The 16,788-nt window shown below is 38.5% G+C and overlaps 1 protein-coding gene across 1 annotated transcript in view; it reads right to left on the bottom strand.

The window, feature by feature from the left end:
• Positions 1–12,339, bottom strand: part of GOPC (golgi-associated PDZ and coiled-coil motif containing) — a gene marked incomplete at its 5' end in the record, with an annotated part of 13,040 nt that extends 701 nt beyond the window's left edge. The window contains 8 exons of the mRNA XM_010130939.1: positions 370–550; positions 1,191–1,355; positions 2,079–2,174; positions 3,373–3,538; positions 4,723–4,898; positions 8,156–8,179; positions 10,393–10,557; positions 12,258–12,339. Coding sequence (XP_010129241.1) covers positions 370–550; positions 1,191–1,355; positions 2,079–2,174; positions 3,373–3,538; positions 4,723–4,898; positions 8,156–8,179; positions 10,393–10,557; positions 12,258–12,339 — 1,055 coding nt within the window. The remainder of the gene's footprint in view (positions 1–369; positions 551–1,190; positions 1,356–2,078; positions 2,175–3,372; positions 3,539–4,722; positions 4,899–8,155; positions 8,180–10,392; positions 10,558–12,257) is intronic.
• Positions 12,340–16,788: the final 4,449 nt, after the last annotated feature.

The following is a 16,788-nucleotide window of genomic DNA, read 5'->3' as shown; positions in this document are numbered from 1 at the left end:
ACATTTTTGTCCACCAACCAAACAAAAAAAAAAAAAAAAAAAAATTATCTGAAGAAGCCAACAACACGAAGTGTTAAGGGGAATTAACCACTCCTAGACCAGAGCCAGGAAAAGATAAGATTAAATTTGAATTTCAGCCTTTGGGAAAAAGTGATCACAGAAAACCCCCTACAAATTAATTCAGCTGTCTCTAAGTAAAGCAGGCCAATAAGTGAGGGATCAACCAAAAGAGCTGACAGCCTACTAGTAGGTTAATTAACAGTAGATTAATTTTACAATGAATATAAAGAAGCCAGTGTTTTGCAGAAATTGGTTTGCATATTGAGATTTCATAATTAAACTGCATGTAACACATTTTAGAAGGTTTACCTTGCGAGGGTTTGACATCTGCATTTGGATCTTTCCTCTTAGTACTTGAATTTGCACCTTCTTCCAATTCATCAAGATATAAACGATAACGGTGTCCACTCTCATCTTCGTATTCTACATTTTCATCATCCGAATCAACTTCTGGAGCAACGTACACTACTTCGAATTCAATCTCGCCTCTCTAAAATGCAACGCAAGATCATAAATTTACTTACTACTGCACAGCTACCTAAGGGACCACTGAGAACAAACACATTTCACTGTTGTAAACACACTTACAGTTGTGTTGGAAGTTTCGGAGATAGTATCTGAATTAAGTTCTTACTGACTTAAGTACAGCTCTATAGCTAAGATTCAAAGTCACCTGAATTTCTTACCAATACATTTCAAACTTCTAATGAGTAAGTTTTCTCATAAATTAAGCGTCCCTGTTAACTGTCTGAAAATGGGAAGCAAGGCAGGAAGAAGATTCTAGACCACAAAGCATATGAAAAACACTGTTTGGCTGGAGCTGTCCCGTCATAAAAGAATAAAACATATGTCACCAAATAATTACTTCTGTGGGCAATGCAACGGGCTGATTTCCATCAGCCTTACTGAAGAATCGTTAGCCAGTAGTGGGTTTGCCTGAACCAGGACTGGCTTAGCATTTTTCTCTTTAAATCACAAGAGGATTAAGTGTAAGGTGATAGGGATTCATGAATCACCTTAGCTTTGCATAACACTGTGTTTAACAGAAAAACCTTAAAAATTCAAGGTAATTCAATAGGCAGAACATGGGAAGTACCACTGTCCCAACAGCTTAACAGGTCCCAACTGACCTGTTGAGAAAGAATAGTTACAGCTTCTTTATGCTTGGCATCTCTTAGGTTGACTCCATTTACTGCCAGAATAGCATCACCAACGTGCAGTCCTCCACATCGATCAGCAGGTTGTCCAGGGTGGATTTCAGAGATCAGTATTGGAACACCATGCTCCTTCCCACCCTATAAAAAACAACCCAAACAAACAGAAGAAAAACGATCATCATTCTTGTAGTTGCTCTTAAAGTACTTATTCCAATTTTTATCATAGAAAATGAGACATAAAGAATGCTTAAGAAGAACGCATGAGGTGCTTCCCTTAATTCGTCTCCCCACAACTGAATGGACAAATTTTAAATATATATACTCAAAGAGCCAAAAGAGACCATTCTGAATAATAATAAAAGTTAAAATCACATACAAGCTCATGAGACAACATCAAAACCTCACTAAAAAGGTGTATCAGGCACCATGTTGACTTGCAAGAAAAAACATTCATATTTGGAACAAAAGTATCATAGTCGGAATTTTCAAAATTTTTTGTAAAAAGTTCATGCAGCTTTTTTTAGGTGAGATGCCAATACTGATATTTTGGAAGTCAGTCTCAGATTTTTTTTCTGCTCTTCTACAGACTTACCACACCTGAAATACCCCACTGGCTAATCTGCTGAAGTCTCTATGCCCTAAACATAAAGCTGAACTCATAATTTTTACAAAAACTAGCAGTTCTCTATTTCCTCATCTACAAAAATGAGTCTTCAAGTTCTAGCACCGCAGCGATGGAACTGTGTATGCTTTTTTCCTTGTGATCTAACACCACATTCACTGATTCACGTATTTCACAGAAGTAAAACACAAAACTAAATTGCTTCTTCCGTACCATGGAAAATAAACGGCAGTACTTACTGTGATTGAAATTCCCAGTCCTTCATGGTCTTCTTTAACTAGCAGAACTTTTCTGATTGGACCAACACCTTGACTCTTCTTTAAGGCATCAGGGTCCTAGTTGGATAAACAACAAACACAGCATAAATACAAGTGTGTGAACCAGAAAGTGATGCACCTCTGCATTTTAGTTCTTAAAATTGTAACAGGCAGTGTATCAGCAACAGTTTTAGAGTAGCTCCAGGCAGGACAAACTCACAGTGTCCCTTTTACAGGCAGGATAAGAAACCAGAAAAGATTCCTCGCTACGCTCTCCTGATGAGAATAATTGAGTTGTTTTGGTGCTGAGTGATGCACAACACAGAACTTAACTTCAAAAGAAGGAAATCAGCCACATATTAAAAATACAAACGGCCTACATGAAGGAATGCTGATTGCTGCTGAAAAGTTCTATGATGTAAATTTAAGACTAGCCAAATGATGTAAGATGTAACACAGCCCAATACAAGTAAGACTGCTTGCTCAAGTTTATTTTTGTTGTAATAAAAATAAACCATAGCAAAAGCCATTCAACTCAAAAGGAAAGAGAGACTAAATAAATCAAGGTGTTTATTTTGCTTTTGTTAAGCCACTGTTGCCATTCTGTATACCTTTAAAATCACACACACACCTATTTGTCCACCGACATTTTATATGCAATTAACAACATAAGCAGTAAGATCCGTTGGACCAACTAAGGCATTTAGACCAGATCAAAGGAACACACTTTCTTGAAAATGGTTTTATGCACTGAACACTGGAGTGATTAACAGGTCATGCGCCAAGCTGGGTGAATTCTACCTTTTAAAGGTCTTATTTTCAAAAGCACCTCTTGGAGGAAAAAAATTTTACAGTGCCAATTTACCTGGCCTTTATAACGTGCTCTAAAAATGAGTTTCGGTTCAATCTGATCTTAAGAATGTTATTCTTCTTGGGTTTTGTAAATGAGTTAACTCCATATTTTGAAACTTAGGTAATAAAATTATGCTGTTAAATTCACATTTGTACACACACATAGCAGAGGCTCAGTTTTCAAAAGGACTAAGCGTTCCTACTTAAGTCAAAAGAATTGTATCGTCTTTCGTGGAAATTTATGGGGACATGCTATTCAGCATGGAACCATCCTTCAGCATACAAAAAATTATATATTTAGAGGTGATGTTTAAAAAAACACAATATTGAAGTGAAAACAATCACAGAAATGAAGAAATAACTCGTGTCTATTTTCCACAAATGCTGAAGATTATGGAGGAATGGCTCATCTTTTTCAACTTACATGTCCTGGAGGTGCTTGCATTGGTCGTTTTAAATCATTCCGACCTCGACAAGCTCTAATAACAGTTTTGTGACGGTGAAGGTGTATTTCTGCTTCAAGCTGGTTCCAAAGCTTGTCATGAGCAGGTCCTTTCATATCTCGTCCTAGTAACTGAATCTGCTGGACCCTATATAGTGGCAAAGAGAGTACAATAACATGTATATTACAGCTGAAAAATTAATGTATTGCACAACTCAAACACTTCATCTGGCTACAGCACACAGTCACCAGCAACTAGTGCAAGTCAAAGAACTGTGAGGATTTTATTTCTTCCTTCTTTATCAAGGATCTGGATGAAAGGATCAAATGCACCCTCAGTACGTTTGCAGATGACACCAAGTTGGGCAGGAGTGCTGATCTGACTGAGGGTCAGGAGGCTCTACAGAGGGATCTGGACAGGATAGATCCATGGGCCAAAGCCAATGGTATGAAGTTCCATAAGGCAAACTGCTGGGTCCTGCACTTGGGCCACAACAACCTGCTGCAACACTACAGGCTGGGGGAAGAGTGGCTGTAAACTGCCCAGCAGAAAAGGACCTGGGGGTGTTGGTCGACAGTCAGCTGAATATGAGCCAGCAGTGTGCCCAGGTGGCCAAGAAGGCCAATGGCATCCTGGCTTGTATCAGCACTGGTGTGGCCAGCAGGAGGAGAAAAGTGACTGACACCCTGTACTTGGTGCTGGTGAGGCCACACCTTGAGTGCTGTGTCCAGTTTTCAGCCCCTCACGACAAGAAGGACGTTGAGGTGCTGGAGCGGGTTCAGAGAAGGGCAACAAAGCTGGTGAAGGGTCTGGAGAACAAGTCCTGAGAGGAGCAGCTGAGGGAACTGGGGTTGTTTCGTCTGGAGAAAAGGAGGCTCACAGGAGACCTTACTGCTCTCTACAACTACCTGAAAGGAGGCTGTAGTGAGGTTAGGTTCGGTCTCTTCTCCCCATGCAACAAGTGACAGGGCAAGAGGAAATGGCCTTAAGTTGCACCAGGGGAGATTTAAATTGGATATTAGAAAATACTGCTTTACAGAGAGGGTTATCAGGCATCGGAACAGGCTGCCCAGAGAAGTGGTGGAGTCACCATTCCTGGAAGCGTTTAACAGACATGTAGATGTGGTGCTGAGGGACATGGTTTAGAGACCCTGGCAGTGCAGGGTGAACGGTTGGACTCGATGATCTTAAAGGGCTCTTCCAACCAGATGATTCTGCAAATGTGAGACTCTTCCTACTCGGTCTTAAGTTTGGAGCTGCCTTTGGGAATGAAAAGGAAGAAAACAAGAACAAAAATCTCATGCTAAAGGACATGGATTGACTTCACATACCTTCCAGCTAGTTCCTTATCTAAATACTTGGCTGCCAATCTTGCTCCATAAACCTCAGCCTGAAGCACAGCTATGTGTCTACAAAGTGCTTCATTTTCCTTCCTCAGCAATTTCACTTCAGCTTCCAGCTGAGCTTCTTTCACTTTTTCTTTCTTGTTAGCTTCAAGTTCTCTCTCCTTTACAAAAAAAAGGGTAAAAAATGTTGAAAAGCTTTTATAAAAGTTAGTGATGAACGAGCACTTACTGTTTCTGTACACACAATCCAAAATTACTGTGTACAAGACATGCATGCAGGAAAAAAAAAAAAAATGGAAGTAAGGACTCTGGCACTGCAGCTAATGCTTTGCATACTCCCCTCTGGGGAGAGGAGACCTTGCATTCAACTTTGTGCTCCTGACATGATTTCTATTCAGCTTAAAACTCCTTAGCACAAAATGCATATACTAGTTCAAAGTCCATGGATGAAAAATCGCAACAGTGCTTCTCCCTGTCACACAACGTAGCAAAATTTAAGCAGCCTGAGTATCATCCTTACTTCTTCCCTGTGTTCAAAGAGGAGATTCATGCAAAGAGAGAGAAGACTATTTTAAAAACAAAAAAAGTAATTACAAAAACACTGAACATTTCAATTTGACAATATTCTTTTAACATGATTTTTAACTCAATGTCAAGGAAATGTTCTTGAAGTTTATATGCCCTTAAAATGACAATTATTTTCATGCAAACACCAAGAAACGTCCAGACAAGGACATTTCCAAATCAGAGTCTAAAGACAACAAAAACAAAGCCACACATGAAGATGCTCCCCTGACAAACTTAAGATAAATTAGTGCAAAATAGTTTTGTTAAAAAAAAAAAAAACAAAACACCACACCACACACACAAGAAAAACCCTACACTAAAACCAGATTTCAAGCAAGGGTACCTTTCTTCCATGAAATTCCACATCAAAACGGAATTAGAGAAATACACATCACACCCACAGTGCTCCACCCCAAAAACAGTCATCACCTTTTCTAATACGCAGAGCACTGGAGTGAAAGGAATCAGTATGCTCAGACTGCTCTTCTACAAAATCTACTTTAAGAAGGGATGTTTGATCACTTGTGTATTTTATATCCCTTTTACAAAGTGGGGGAAAAAAGCCCACTGCCAACCAGGAAAATAGTAGAGACAGAGGACCTGTCACTGCTTCCCTTTAAAAACAACTGCCGACCGAAATAGCAACAAAAACTAAGTTCACCATAATGTATTTCTGAAGAGTTTCAGAGTAACTAAAACCCTACTCTTTGTACTTGCACCAATTACATTGTTAAACAAATGAAAACAGCAAGTGCTATTAAAGAAGCGGAAACAAGATTTTACAGAACTGGCAAGACAAATCTGTCACCAAATTGTGAATACCCTTATTCACTATTCCAAGCCTGGACATAAAACCACGAATGCAGTCGGTACCACCACATCTGAAAAATGAAGCAAGGCTGGTCCTTCCAAAGGCAGGGGTTTTCACAACAGGTCTATGTGAATATATATACAGCTATTAGCCAGAAAGGCAGCTCTGAATGCAATGATTCCACTAACTCACTCATCTTTTAAATACCTCTATCAGGTTAGGTGAATAAAGTACATTACACATACGTAACATGCTGGGCAAGAATTGCCTAGCCTACTGCTCTGGAGTGGCGGCACAAAGACTGCTTTAAATCACTGGTCTTTCACTCCCTGCAATCGCCATACCGACCCAGTTTCAGATCAGGTTTGACTCCGTGGGCTTTGTGTCACACGAAGCCACTTCTGGTATTTAGCCTTTGTGAGCCGACTCATTCATAAATCTTGTTCTGAACCGCAGCTTCACTCCTAAACCAAGAATTCTATCTGCATTTCAAGAAAAGGAGTTTCTAAAGTTACACCAGTACTCTCTATGGTGACAGTGATGGTGCTGAAGCTCTTGGGCTATCTCAATTCACATTCGTTGTCAGCAGCCAAAGAGCAGTTACAAGAATTCAAGAGTGCCACCATGCTGCGTTGCCTCTGCCACGTGCTTGAGCCGTAGGAAGGCACAGTTCAGACAAAACACTCATTTCACAGTGGCTGGAGAGTCCACATACGGGTACAGTGTTCCCGTAACACTTACGTTAGCTATGTACAGTGCCAATATTAAACCAAGATGCTCTAAATGGTGTAGGTCCCCTGTCTGTGAACATGTTCATTTTTAGAACATGTTTTATTTGATGAATACAAAAAGACACAGATTAGAATTTAACACAGACACAGTACGGTACATTATTCACACCCAAACCTTCATTTTCTTCCTCACTGGATATTTTCACTTTGTTTTATTTATTGAATAAAAAAATCATAAAATAAAAATTCTTAATCATTTTTGCCAATAATTTGTTAGAGTGTCCCAGTCTTGTTTTGAGTCGGGGAAAAAAGCTTTAGAGATGCACGAGTTCCTTGATGTATCTAAAATACAACTTCGGAAAAGAATTCCAACCTCCCCCAGACCCAAGATATTTGATTACACTAGCAAATTTCATATAGCACATTTTACTGTGTTTATACCAAGTAGCCACCTTAAAAACTCTCATTAACACTGAAATTTTCCATTGTTTTCCTCCGAATTTGGTTTGTCATTTAAATAAAACAGAATGTCAGAAGTTGTACTTCTAAATGGAACCACTTGTAGTCATGCATTTTACACATTATACCTGTAATACCAACCAAAAAAAACCCAACAGAACAAAAATGCAACAGCAATGCTGAAGATCAAAGCCTACAGTTACCAGCTATCCTGTTGCTTTTCCAAGGGCAAACACTGAGTAACGATAATCAGGTATATAATACAATAAAAGCAGAAAAGCTGTTGAAAAACCTTTCAAGTCTATCACAGTGAAAGACAAAAAGATAGGAGTTAACTTTGCTTCACTTTTTCTTTTTATCCACGTATCATTGTGTTTATATGCTTTGGGCTGTAAATAAAGTAAATCATGCCCATTAAAAGAACAGATAAAAGGGAAAACAAGGAGGAGTTCATGGGATTTTTTTTTTTAAATATAACACATAGAATATTTATAATTACACTGACAAATATGTACAGTGTTTATGCTTTAGAATTTGTATAACACCTTAACATTTTTTTGAAATACTGCCAGAAAAAGAATCTCTCAGAATGTCAAGCTGCCAGATAACACCCCAAATTAGCTATAAAAATAATAAAACGCACACAGACTTAAGAAAGGAGGCATGAAAACTAAAAAAGAAAAAAGAAAATGCAAAGAAAATCCTTTATGCAGCATCTTGCAAGCTGACAGGAAGAAGGAACAAGCCAGATCTGTTTTGCCAGTTTCTGAGACCCACATATATATAAGTTGTTGCACAAAACAAAAGCACTGCTTAAACATAGAAAAAAAAGGTCAATTGGCATACTTACCATTTCATCCACAGAAAGGACAGACTTAAGACAGAAGAAAAGAGTTCCACAATTAGAGAAACAGGCAATAGGAACTTCAAGAAAATGCAACAACATAAATGACTTTATTTTCTTAGAAGGCATAAAGAAAAGCATGTTGCTATAATTGCACTTAGCAGCAAATTCGGTGTTTTGCAGTGAAAGTTATTAAAAGTCTTAACCTTATTGTAGTATTGAAAACAACACTTGCTCCTAAAACACGAAGAATCTTTATAAAGAATAGCAAGATAATAGGTAACGAATGGAAGAGGTTTTGAATGTATCATTGAGAAAAACATTTTGTACATCCGTTATACAGATAACAGATGTTTTCCTTCCAGAAAGAGTAACAAAACACGTGTTACAAGAGGTACATAAGGGACAGGGAGAAGTAGAAAAAAACCCATACATCAACCGCAAAATTCAAGAAAATAATTCAACTAGGCAGCTTCCTACTCTTAGAAGAGTTGGTGTGCTTGGACTAAGCAGAAACCCCACACCTAATAACGGATTCGGCCTGAGCGACATGATGTTCTCAATTGCTCAGCAATCCAAGACATTAAAAATGTCTTAGTCCCCTGTTTTGTATAGTTTTACAGTTTGCAGAGTATACAGTTACAGTAAGAGTCTACACACAAAAGAACAGTGTTTGTCATTACAAAGAAAGCAGGAAAGTAACTAGTACAGAACTGTATTTCCCCACGGCTTATTCTGTTGACACAGTCCTTCTCTGCCCTCAGAAGCTTTCTGACTGCCAGAAGGTCAGCATGACAGTTTTTATTTACTTAAAACTCAGCCTTTCCTTTGTCATTCAAGCAGCCTCCGTTTTGCTTGTTCAAGCTTCCCACACCTTCATAGCTTTCTGTATCTACAACAGTGTAAAGCTGAGCTTCTCTCCATTAAAACTATGAAGTCCCTACAGGCAATGTAAAGCAAACTAAAATGATTAGCCCTGATGTTTATAAAAAAGCAGGAACTAAATGGAGTTAAGGAGGGAGTATCAGTCTGGGCTGTTAATAAAATTCCATTTCAACACAGATAAAATCTGAAACAATGCAAGTAAAACATTTACTGTCACCTGTGGAAAAAAAGACTGTTGTCAATAGCATGGAGATTTAACATAGCTTTAGAAATTGGTTATAACGTAAGGAGAAAAAAAAAGTTTAAAGTATTACTCTCTGTGTCACTCAACAATTAAGCCTCACTAATAAAATCTAGGGACTGAAATCACTCACAGTGATGTTGGCTAAAAAAAAAACAAACAAAACTTTGCCTCATGTCACCATGCAGCCTATACTTAAAAAAAAAAGATGGTGATACTGCTGTGTTTTATTATACATTAAATAACAGGACAAAACAGCAGAGGAGACTGATCTCATGTTCCACATATGCTGGGACTAGGTATGTGTAACCAACCTGTGAAGCAGTTTTAAAAATAGCCAGAGAGATTTACATCAACAGTCAGAAACCACAATCTACCCTACAATGCTTTATGTTTCTAGTTTACAAAGTCTAGAGCCTGAAACTGTGCTGTGGCTAGTAATGAGGCAAACTGGTTGTCAGTCAATGCACAGATTAATCATTGTTAACTTTTTGTGGGCTTTGTAAGGCTCTAAGTTTCTAAAAAACTTACTGTGCAAAATTATCAGTGGTTTATTGATGTCTTTCATGACAGTCTGCTGCATGTAGCACTGGATAGCACTGTAGCTGCATCTCCAGCATTCTTGTAGAGAAAGAGTGACAACAGAGAAAGGACTGTGATACCCTCTACCCTCTCTCTGTATGGCACAACAATCCCATTCTTACTCTTATCAGAGTGTAACTACAATAAAAACAATAAACTTACCTCACTTTAGGCTTCAATATACACGAAGATCTGGTTGTATCTGTACATTGTAAACTCTCACTTTTTGCAACTTCTGTCTCCAGAAAAGCTTTTTTTTCCCCCACCAAAATATTTTAATATTTTACTTTATGAAGAAACCACTAAAAATGGGTTAAATAAAATCCACTTATTCAATTCTTATTTATTATTCTGATGTTATTTATGTTATTTTAATGGTTGGTACCAACCAACCATTAATGTTATTCCAAAAATAAAAAGTTATCTCTCTCTAACATTTTTAATGTGAGAATTTGCAGCTGGTTCATTCACACCCTCCGAGGAAGGACTTCAGCAAGGTGAGAATATAATCCTCCATTCAAGCCACCATACTCACCAGTTTTGCTTTAATAGCCCCTGAATCACCACTCTGACCGGTTTTGGCATGTAGCTGCAGTTGAACAGCATGGAGTTGCAGAAGCTGATCGTGCACTTCCTTTTCCAACACGGCTTTCTCTGCCTGCGTTTCTGTCAGTTCAGACTTCAGATCAACTAACTGTGCCTGTGGAGACATAATCCATCAAGGCAATTAAAGCAGTGATTAAATGGGGTCATCAGAACTGTGACACACAGACACTTCCTTTGCTGGGACATACATGCCATGCATGTTGTAATACAGGTAAGATAACATATGATTTGCAGGCTTTCCCCCACCACTGCCACAAAACTCTTTTCATCCTCAAATCCACTATCAAACAACCACACCTCCAAAAGCAACAACAGCGGAGATTTTCCTCATGCAGACGATGGCACGTGATGTTGACGCCAACTCCAGAAGAGGGCAATGGCATTAAACCGGTGTAGGATTTACAATCATAGCAATGTAAACACAATTTAAAACTTTAAAAAACAGTAAATCTGATTGGAAAAAAATCTGCAAAGTAAAATGACAATTATTAATGCAACAGTGAAATAAAATAACCCAGTTTACAACTGGTCTATTATCAATAGCTTAACTGAAACAGTAAATGAGGCGGGCAATCCAGAAGCCATAAATTAACATGTCCCTAAAATACCTATGTAGAAAACTACAAATAGTTATTCACTCTTAAAGTGGTTTTAAAACTGTTTAAATACTGTTTACATGTAGTTTTTATATCTGGAATAAAAGAAAAGTTCTAACATGTTTTCCAAGCTACTTCTTATCCTCAAGTTCAAGTAACATTTTGTAAGATAAACTACACTTACGCAAGCTTTAAAGCTACTATTTGCCAAAAAAAGCCCCACAGATCATGACGAATTCAGGGGATTTTTAGGTAAATTCCCAGAGCACATTTTTGCTTCCAAAAAACTGAAACTAGGAGAGCAAAATGGAAAAGCCACTAATTCTTAAAAAAACCCCCACCTCTCATATTAAAGCAGGGTATTTTAGATATTTTAAACTAACTACATTAAACTAACATTCAAATTCATCATGAATATGAAGTTACAAGCCAATGCTCACCCCATTCAACTATGTAAAATGTCTGTATCAGTTAAAAAAAACCAGAAAAAGTAGGAAGCATTTGACCATCAGTGGAGCACAGTTACTAGGTCTAACTTCAGGTACATAATTTAGATGGGCAGCCTCCTTGAACTTCCAGCATAAATTAAGACATAAGTAGGCTCTTGCAGAGGTAATTCAGAGCACCCAAATTAGAGCGCAACTGGATGAGATGGGCCAAGCCCATCTCCAGCGTGCTGCTGCCAAGACTGGAGGGTAGGAGACGCCCTGCCCGTGAGCTCTGCTGACTTCAGATCGGACCATGCACAACAGAGCAGAACCACATCTCCCTGCCCTCTTAGATGGAGCCTCAACAGAACAGGTGAGCATTTATTTTGTGTCGAGGAATGGGGCTGCACGCACCTTCCAGCTGCCAGAATGAAAAAAAACCTGTATCATCTGTAAACCCTCACAGAACTCTAAAGCAGAAATTGCTTCCCACAGTAAAATGGTATTTGTAAGACTAGACAGCCATATCACTGTAGAGAAATGGCTTGCTTACAAGCCTGCATTGTTCCCCCCAACGACCAGCCACTGCTAAAGTCTCTCTGGTATGGATGATCTACCCTCAAAAAAAGCTGAACTGAACTAAAGTAGTAAAATAAAGTATTGCCAGTCTAAGAGGTGATGATACAGTACAGAGCAGATAACTTAAGACCTTAACACTGAAGGCACAGTTTGACCCTGTCACAATTTCATGTGATGCATAACAGTATCACTTCTACTTTATTATTATTGTTATTATTATTCTTACATAATGATACTAATTCTACTTTAAAAAGACCACTGATGCCTTCCTCCCTTCAAAAAGGTACTAACAGCTAACACAGTGACTTTCATTGCTTTTTTATATACATGCACAAACACTCATCCATTCTCGTTCAAAATGCCTGCTGAATCAGAAAGTGGCAGAACGGATGAATTACACCAGTTTAATATTGTCCAGCCTCTCCCAGTAGAGAATGGCATATAAAGAACAAAACAGTTACAGCAAAAAGACGCAAAACAAGAAGTTACTTCCCTGAGCAAATTACAAAGCAGTGAGAATGATGGCTACCAGCTCTGCACCACAAATGATGCTCCAGAGGGAGCACAAAGAGACTGTCAAACTCATAATAATATAAATAGGACTCTGCACATGACCTAGAATTTAAATTCATATAATTCATAAGAAAGAGAGCAAAATGAGAAATGGTTTGACTGCACATCACGGAAGTAATCTGCGTATACATTATGAAAAGTCAGAAATCTATCCCCAGGAAGAGATTCCAACATGTGAGTCACACCAAACCGCAAACACAGGAAGCTGGTTTCAAATCTTGTGATCTACTTGGATGAAGGCTGACATAAATTCCCTACATTATTTCACAGAAGTTCTGCCTTTCTCTTGGCCAGCTCAATTAATTCTCCTTTATGTCACTCTTACGAGCACTACTTTTTATCCACATTCCCTCACCTGGTTAGAAAGGAATCATATGGAAGACCACTGGAACTGTTCTACGTTCAGTTTTGGAAGCTACTCAGTAAAAACCACAAGCAAGAACAGTAAGGCCATTCCTTCTGCATGAGGCAGGGGCTCTGACAAAAAAAAGACAATGTCAGAACATATAATTGTAATGTTTCAATTTACATAAGCACAATACGGATAAATTAATGTTGTGCAAGCAAATCCTTTAATTGGTAGCTTTTTGGATATACTCCCCAACACAGGAAACCATTGAGCTTCACGGTTCGGAGAGATTAGCAAGAGCCACCAAACAACAAAGACAGAACAGAAACTTTTAGAGGCTGAAGAGAAGGTAGCGTGTTTACTTCCATAACACTCTTTAACAGTAACCTACCCGATTCAGGCAAAAGAGGAACCCTTCTGTAGTCAGGGCAGTACACAACTGTGCAGATGAGCAGCTATCACACATCAGCGAGTACCACACTGCAAGGCCTCAGCGAGAAACCTCAGTTACTCACTGCTAGAGCATCTGTGAGTCTGTGCCCCAGGCAACACACAGTTCGTAGCAGGACTGGACTGTGGCTCATGAAGGTACGATTTCATTGCAAAAACTTACACCTAGCCCTACAGAACAGACAGAGAAGAGGAGAATCGAGCAGACAGGATACGAGAGAGATGGAATTTGCACAGCTCTTTTTTCCTTTTATTCTGACACCTGTTGGTAAGGTCAGTGTCTTTTGAGAATTGCTTAGTTGTCTGACTCGCTGAAGTCTTGGATACTTTTCTCACACCAAGATTTGGAGCCAATGGCAAAGGGAAGTGCCCAGTCTGGGCCTTACAATGGAAGCCAAAGTTTACCAAAATCAACCAGAAAACAACCAAGTTTCTTGTTTACTAGAGGAAGTCAGACCATTTGTTTCAATGCTTCACTTTTCCCACCTCTCTTGTCTGGGGACAATAATCACTAACTTTTCCTAAAGTGTTCCGAGAAATGTTTCAGCTCAACACTGGCTGCTAACTGAGAACCCTGAGAAGTTCGGTACATGAGAAACTATGGGAAAGGCTAAGGAAAAAAAAAACAACCAAAAACAACAGCATTACTGACAGAACCACTTATTTTCTAAAGTACCTCATTCCAGCAGTTCTCCAGTTTATCAATAATTATTAGACACATTATCAATTCCTTTCTTTGTATTTACTGTCCCAATTGCAATCCTCACACTGTCAACTCTACAAGACATACTCCTTGGTTTCTTACCTTTTTTCTCCTTGCTGTTCTAAAGAAAACCCAGAGCAGCCTTTAATACTGATTGGATCTGTCTGGGGTGGGAGGAGGAAAGGTAATCCCACAAGTCTGTTTTTCCCTTTTCTTCCCCAAAGTACCAGTAAACATGTGTGATTTTGGGAAGACCTGGTGTTTCAGATTATCACTCCGTTGGTCTATAATCAAGCTACTTCTAATTCTAAATAAAAGTCTATAGTTAAGTAAATTGAAGATCTTGGTCAAATTAATAAAATAGTAAAACTCAGTATTTGTCCTCCAAACAATCTAACACAGAGATGATACCAAAATTGTTTTGAAAGGCTAAATATTTATTCGATTTTGGGGCACATTTTGCCATTTACCAGGTATTTTCTATTTCACAGAGATCTTACACCTATGAAAATCAAAACAAAATTTCAAGTGAAGTAACTCAAGAATTTATAAATTATTTTTTTATTTGTAAGATATAAAAGAAAATAAATTTTGGCATTAAGCAACAAACAAATACTTATTCCACAAAGCACTGAAAAATATCATTGGCAAAATAAAAAAAACCCTCTAGTCGAAACAGTCCAGACACAAGGTCTTTCCATTTTTAATCAACAGTTCTTATTTCCTGTTTAAGCAGTTATGAGTTACCAAAAACCTGCCTGATATAAACGATCTTACGCTAAATATGTATTTTAAGCTGCCAATATAATACTTTTCAGCTTAAACGCTGGAATTGATTGCGCTGACAGTCATGGAGTTCTTGAAGTCTTAACCAGTGTTTTTCATTACGGGCGAGAGAGCTTTGAACCTTAGAAACAAAATAAAAACCATTGAGGTCTCTTCTGATTATTCTGTACCACTTATCATTTTTTCATATGTTAGTCTGAACTCTCGTAAAAAACGTATTTACCCACCTGACCATTTTTCACAAAAAAGTGATTGTTAGAATAACACCACAAAACCAATTTATTTCTCTAAGATCTCAGAGATCCCATGCTAAGTTTGTACATAATGGAGAAAAAAAACGTGGCCCTTGCCCTCACAATGTAAATACATGAAAGAAATGATGAATAAATGTAACATGAAAGAGAAGTACAAGTACAGAGGTATTTGCGTACAGAACTGCACAACAGGAAGTAGATAGCCAGCATGCTAAAACCACAAGTTACCATTTCTCAAAACCATTACTGCTGGAATGAGGCATTAAGACAACGGTGATGTCACGCTCTCTGAGATCTGAAGCATCAGAGGGAGCAAACACAGACTTGAGAAAACTCCAGAGAGTGGGGTAGCGGTGACTGAGATACCATGTTGACAGGAAACAATCTACCTCTCACTACTGAAAGTGAAACCAGTTGCAGGGAAGCGGGAGGCAGAGAGATGGCATCGACAGATCAAATAATGAATATATTCTTAGCTTTGGTAAAAGCTTTATTGTTTTGTGAGCTGTCATTTCAGTAATTTCTACAGTACAGACAAGAGTTTTATTTTAAAGTATCTAAGACTTACCCACTGCCCAGACATGAGGACTCAAAATAGAACTGAATTGGAAGGCCAGAATAAAAATGCCTGAATAAAAATGAGCCGAAGGCCTGAATTCCCTCAACATCAAAGCATGATGCATGCTTTTTGAGGCTTGTAATGATGCACTTTTCAGTTTATTAATTTGTAGCTAAAAAAAAAGAAAAGACTAAGCACAATGAACAGATTTTTCACAAAGGAAAGCTAGATACATACAAAAGTACCTGTCATATTACCTGCCCCTAGTGACTAAAAGTCATAAGACAAGCCTTCACCAAATCCCTTTAAAGTAGCAAACATCTCTTTAAGATTTTTTCATTTTCCTTTCATTTCAGGCCTTTAGGGTACACCTAATTCATTCTCACATGAAGCCCTCTAAACTCAAAGTACTTAAGGGGAGCCTATAAGAAAGGTGGGGACAATCTTTTTAGCGGGGCGTGTTGCAATAGGACAAGGGATGACGGTTTTAAACTCAAAGAGGGGAGATTCAGACTAGCTAAAAGGAAGAAATCTTTTACAATGAGGGCGATGAAACACTGGAGAGAGGTGGTAGATACCTGGAAACACTCCAGGTCAGGTTGGCTCTGGGCAACCCAATCAATCTAGCTGAAGATATTCCTGCCTAGTACAGGGGAGTTGGACTAGATGACCTTTAAAGATCCCTTCCAGCCCAAACCATTGAATGATGAAATATTGAATCAATTATAAAAGTCTTTAAACTGGCTTTTTTTCTACTGAAGATGATTTTTTTTCCTACCATATCATCTCTGGATGACTGCAGTTAGGACTTCGGGAAACATCGAACACAAGCAGACTACCAATTAAAAAACCTCACAAAACCTGGTAACATTTTATTATTTCTGTCTTAGTTTCCTAAACAAGGCAGTCAACCGCCATCATTTCATCTGCAGGTACATTTCCCCCTATTTTGCCTTCCCTCCCTGCTGATTTGAACCGAATCCATTTTCAAGATTGAAACAAATCCATTAGAGGGGTAAAGGTGTGATTAAAGTTCCTGCAACGCACA

Source organism: Buceros rhinoceros, unplaced genomic scaffold (genome assembly GCF_000710305.1).
Source record: "Buceros rhinoceros silvestris isolate BGI_N320 unplaced genomic scaffold, ASM71030v1 scaffold652, whole genome shotgun sequence".
Taxonomy (NCBI): Eukaryota; Metazoa; Chordata; class Aves; order Bucerotiformes; family Bucerotidae; genus Buceros; species Buceros rhinoceros.
The sequence above is the reverse complement of the archived record's forward strand: the minus strand, read 5'-3'. Positions and strand labels throughout refer to the sequence as shown.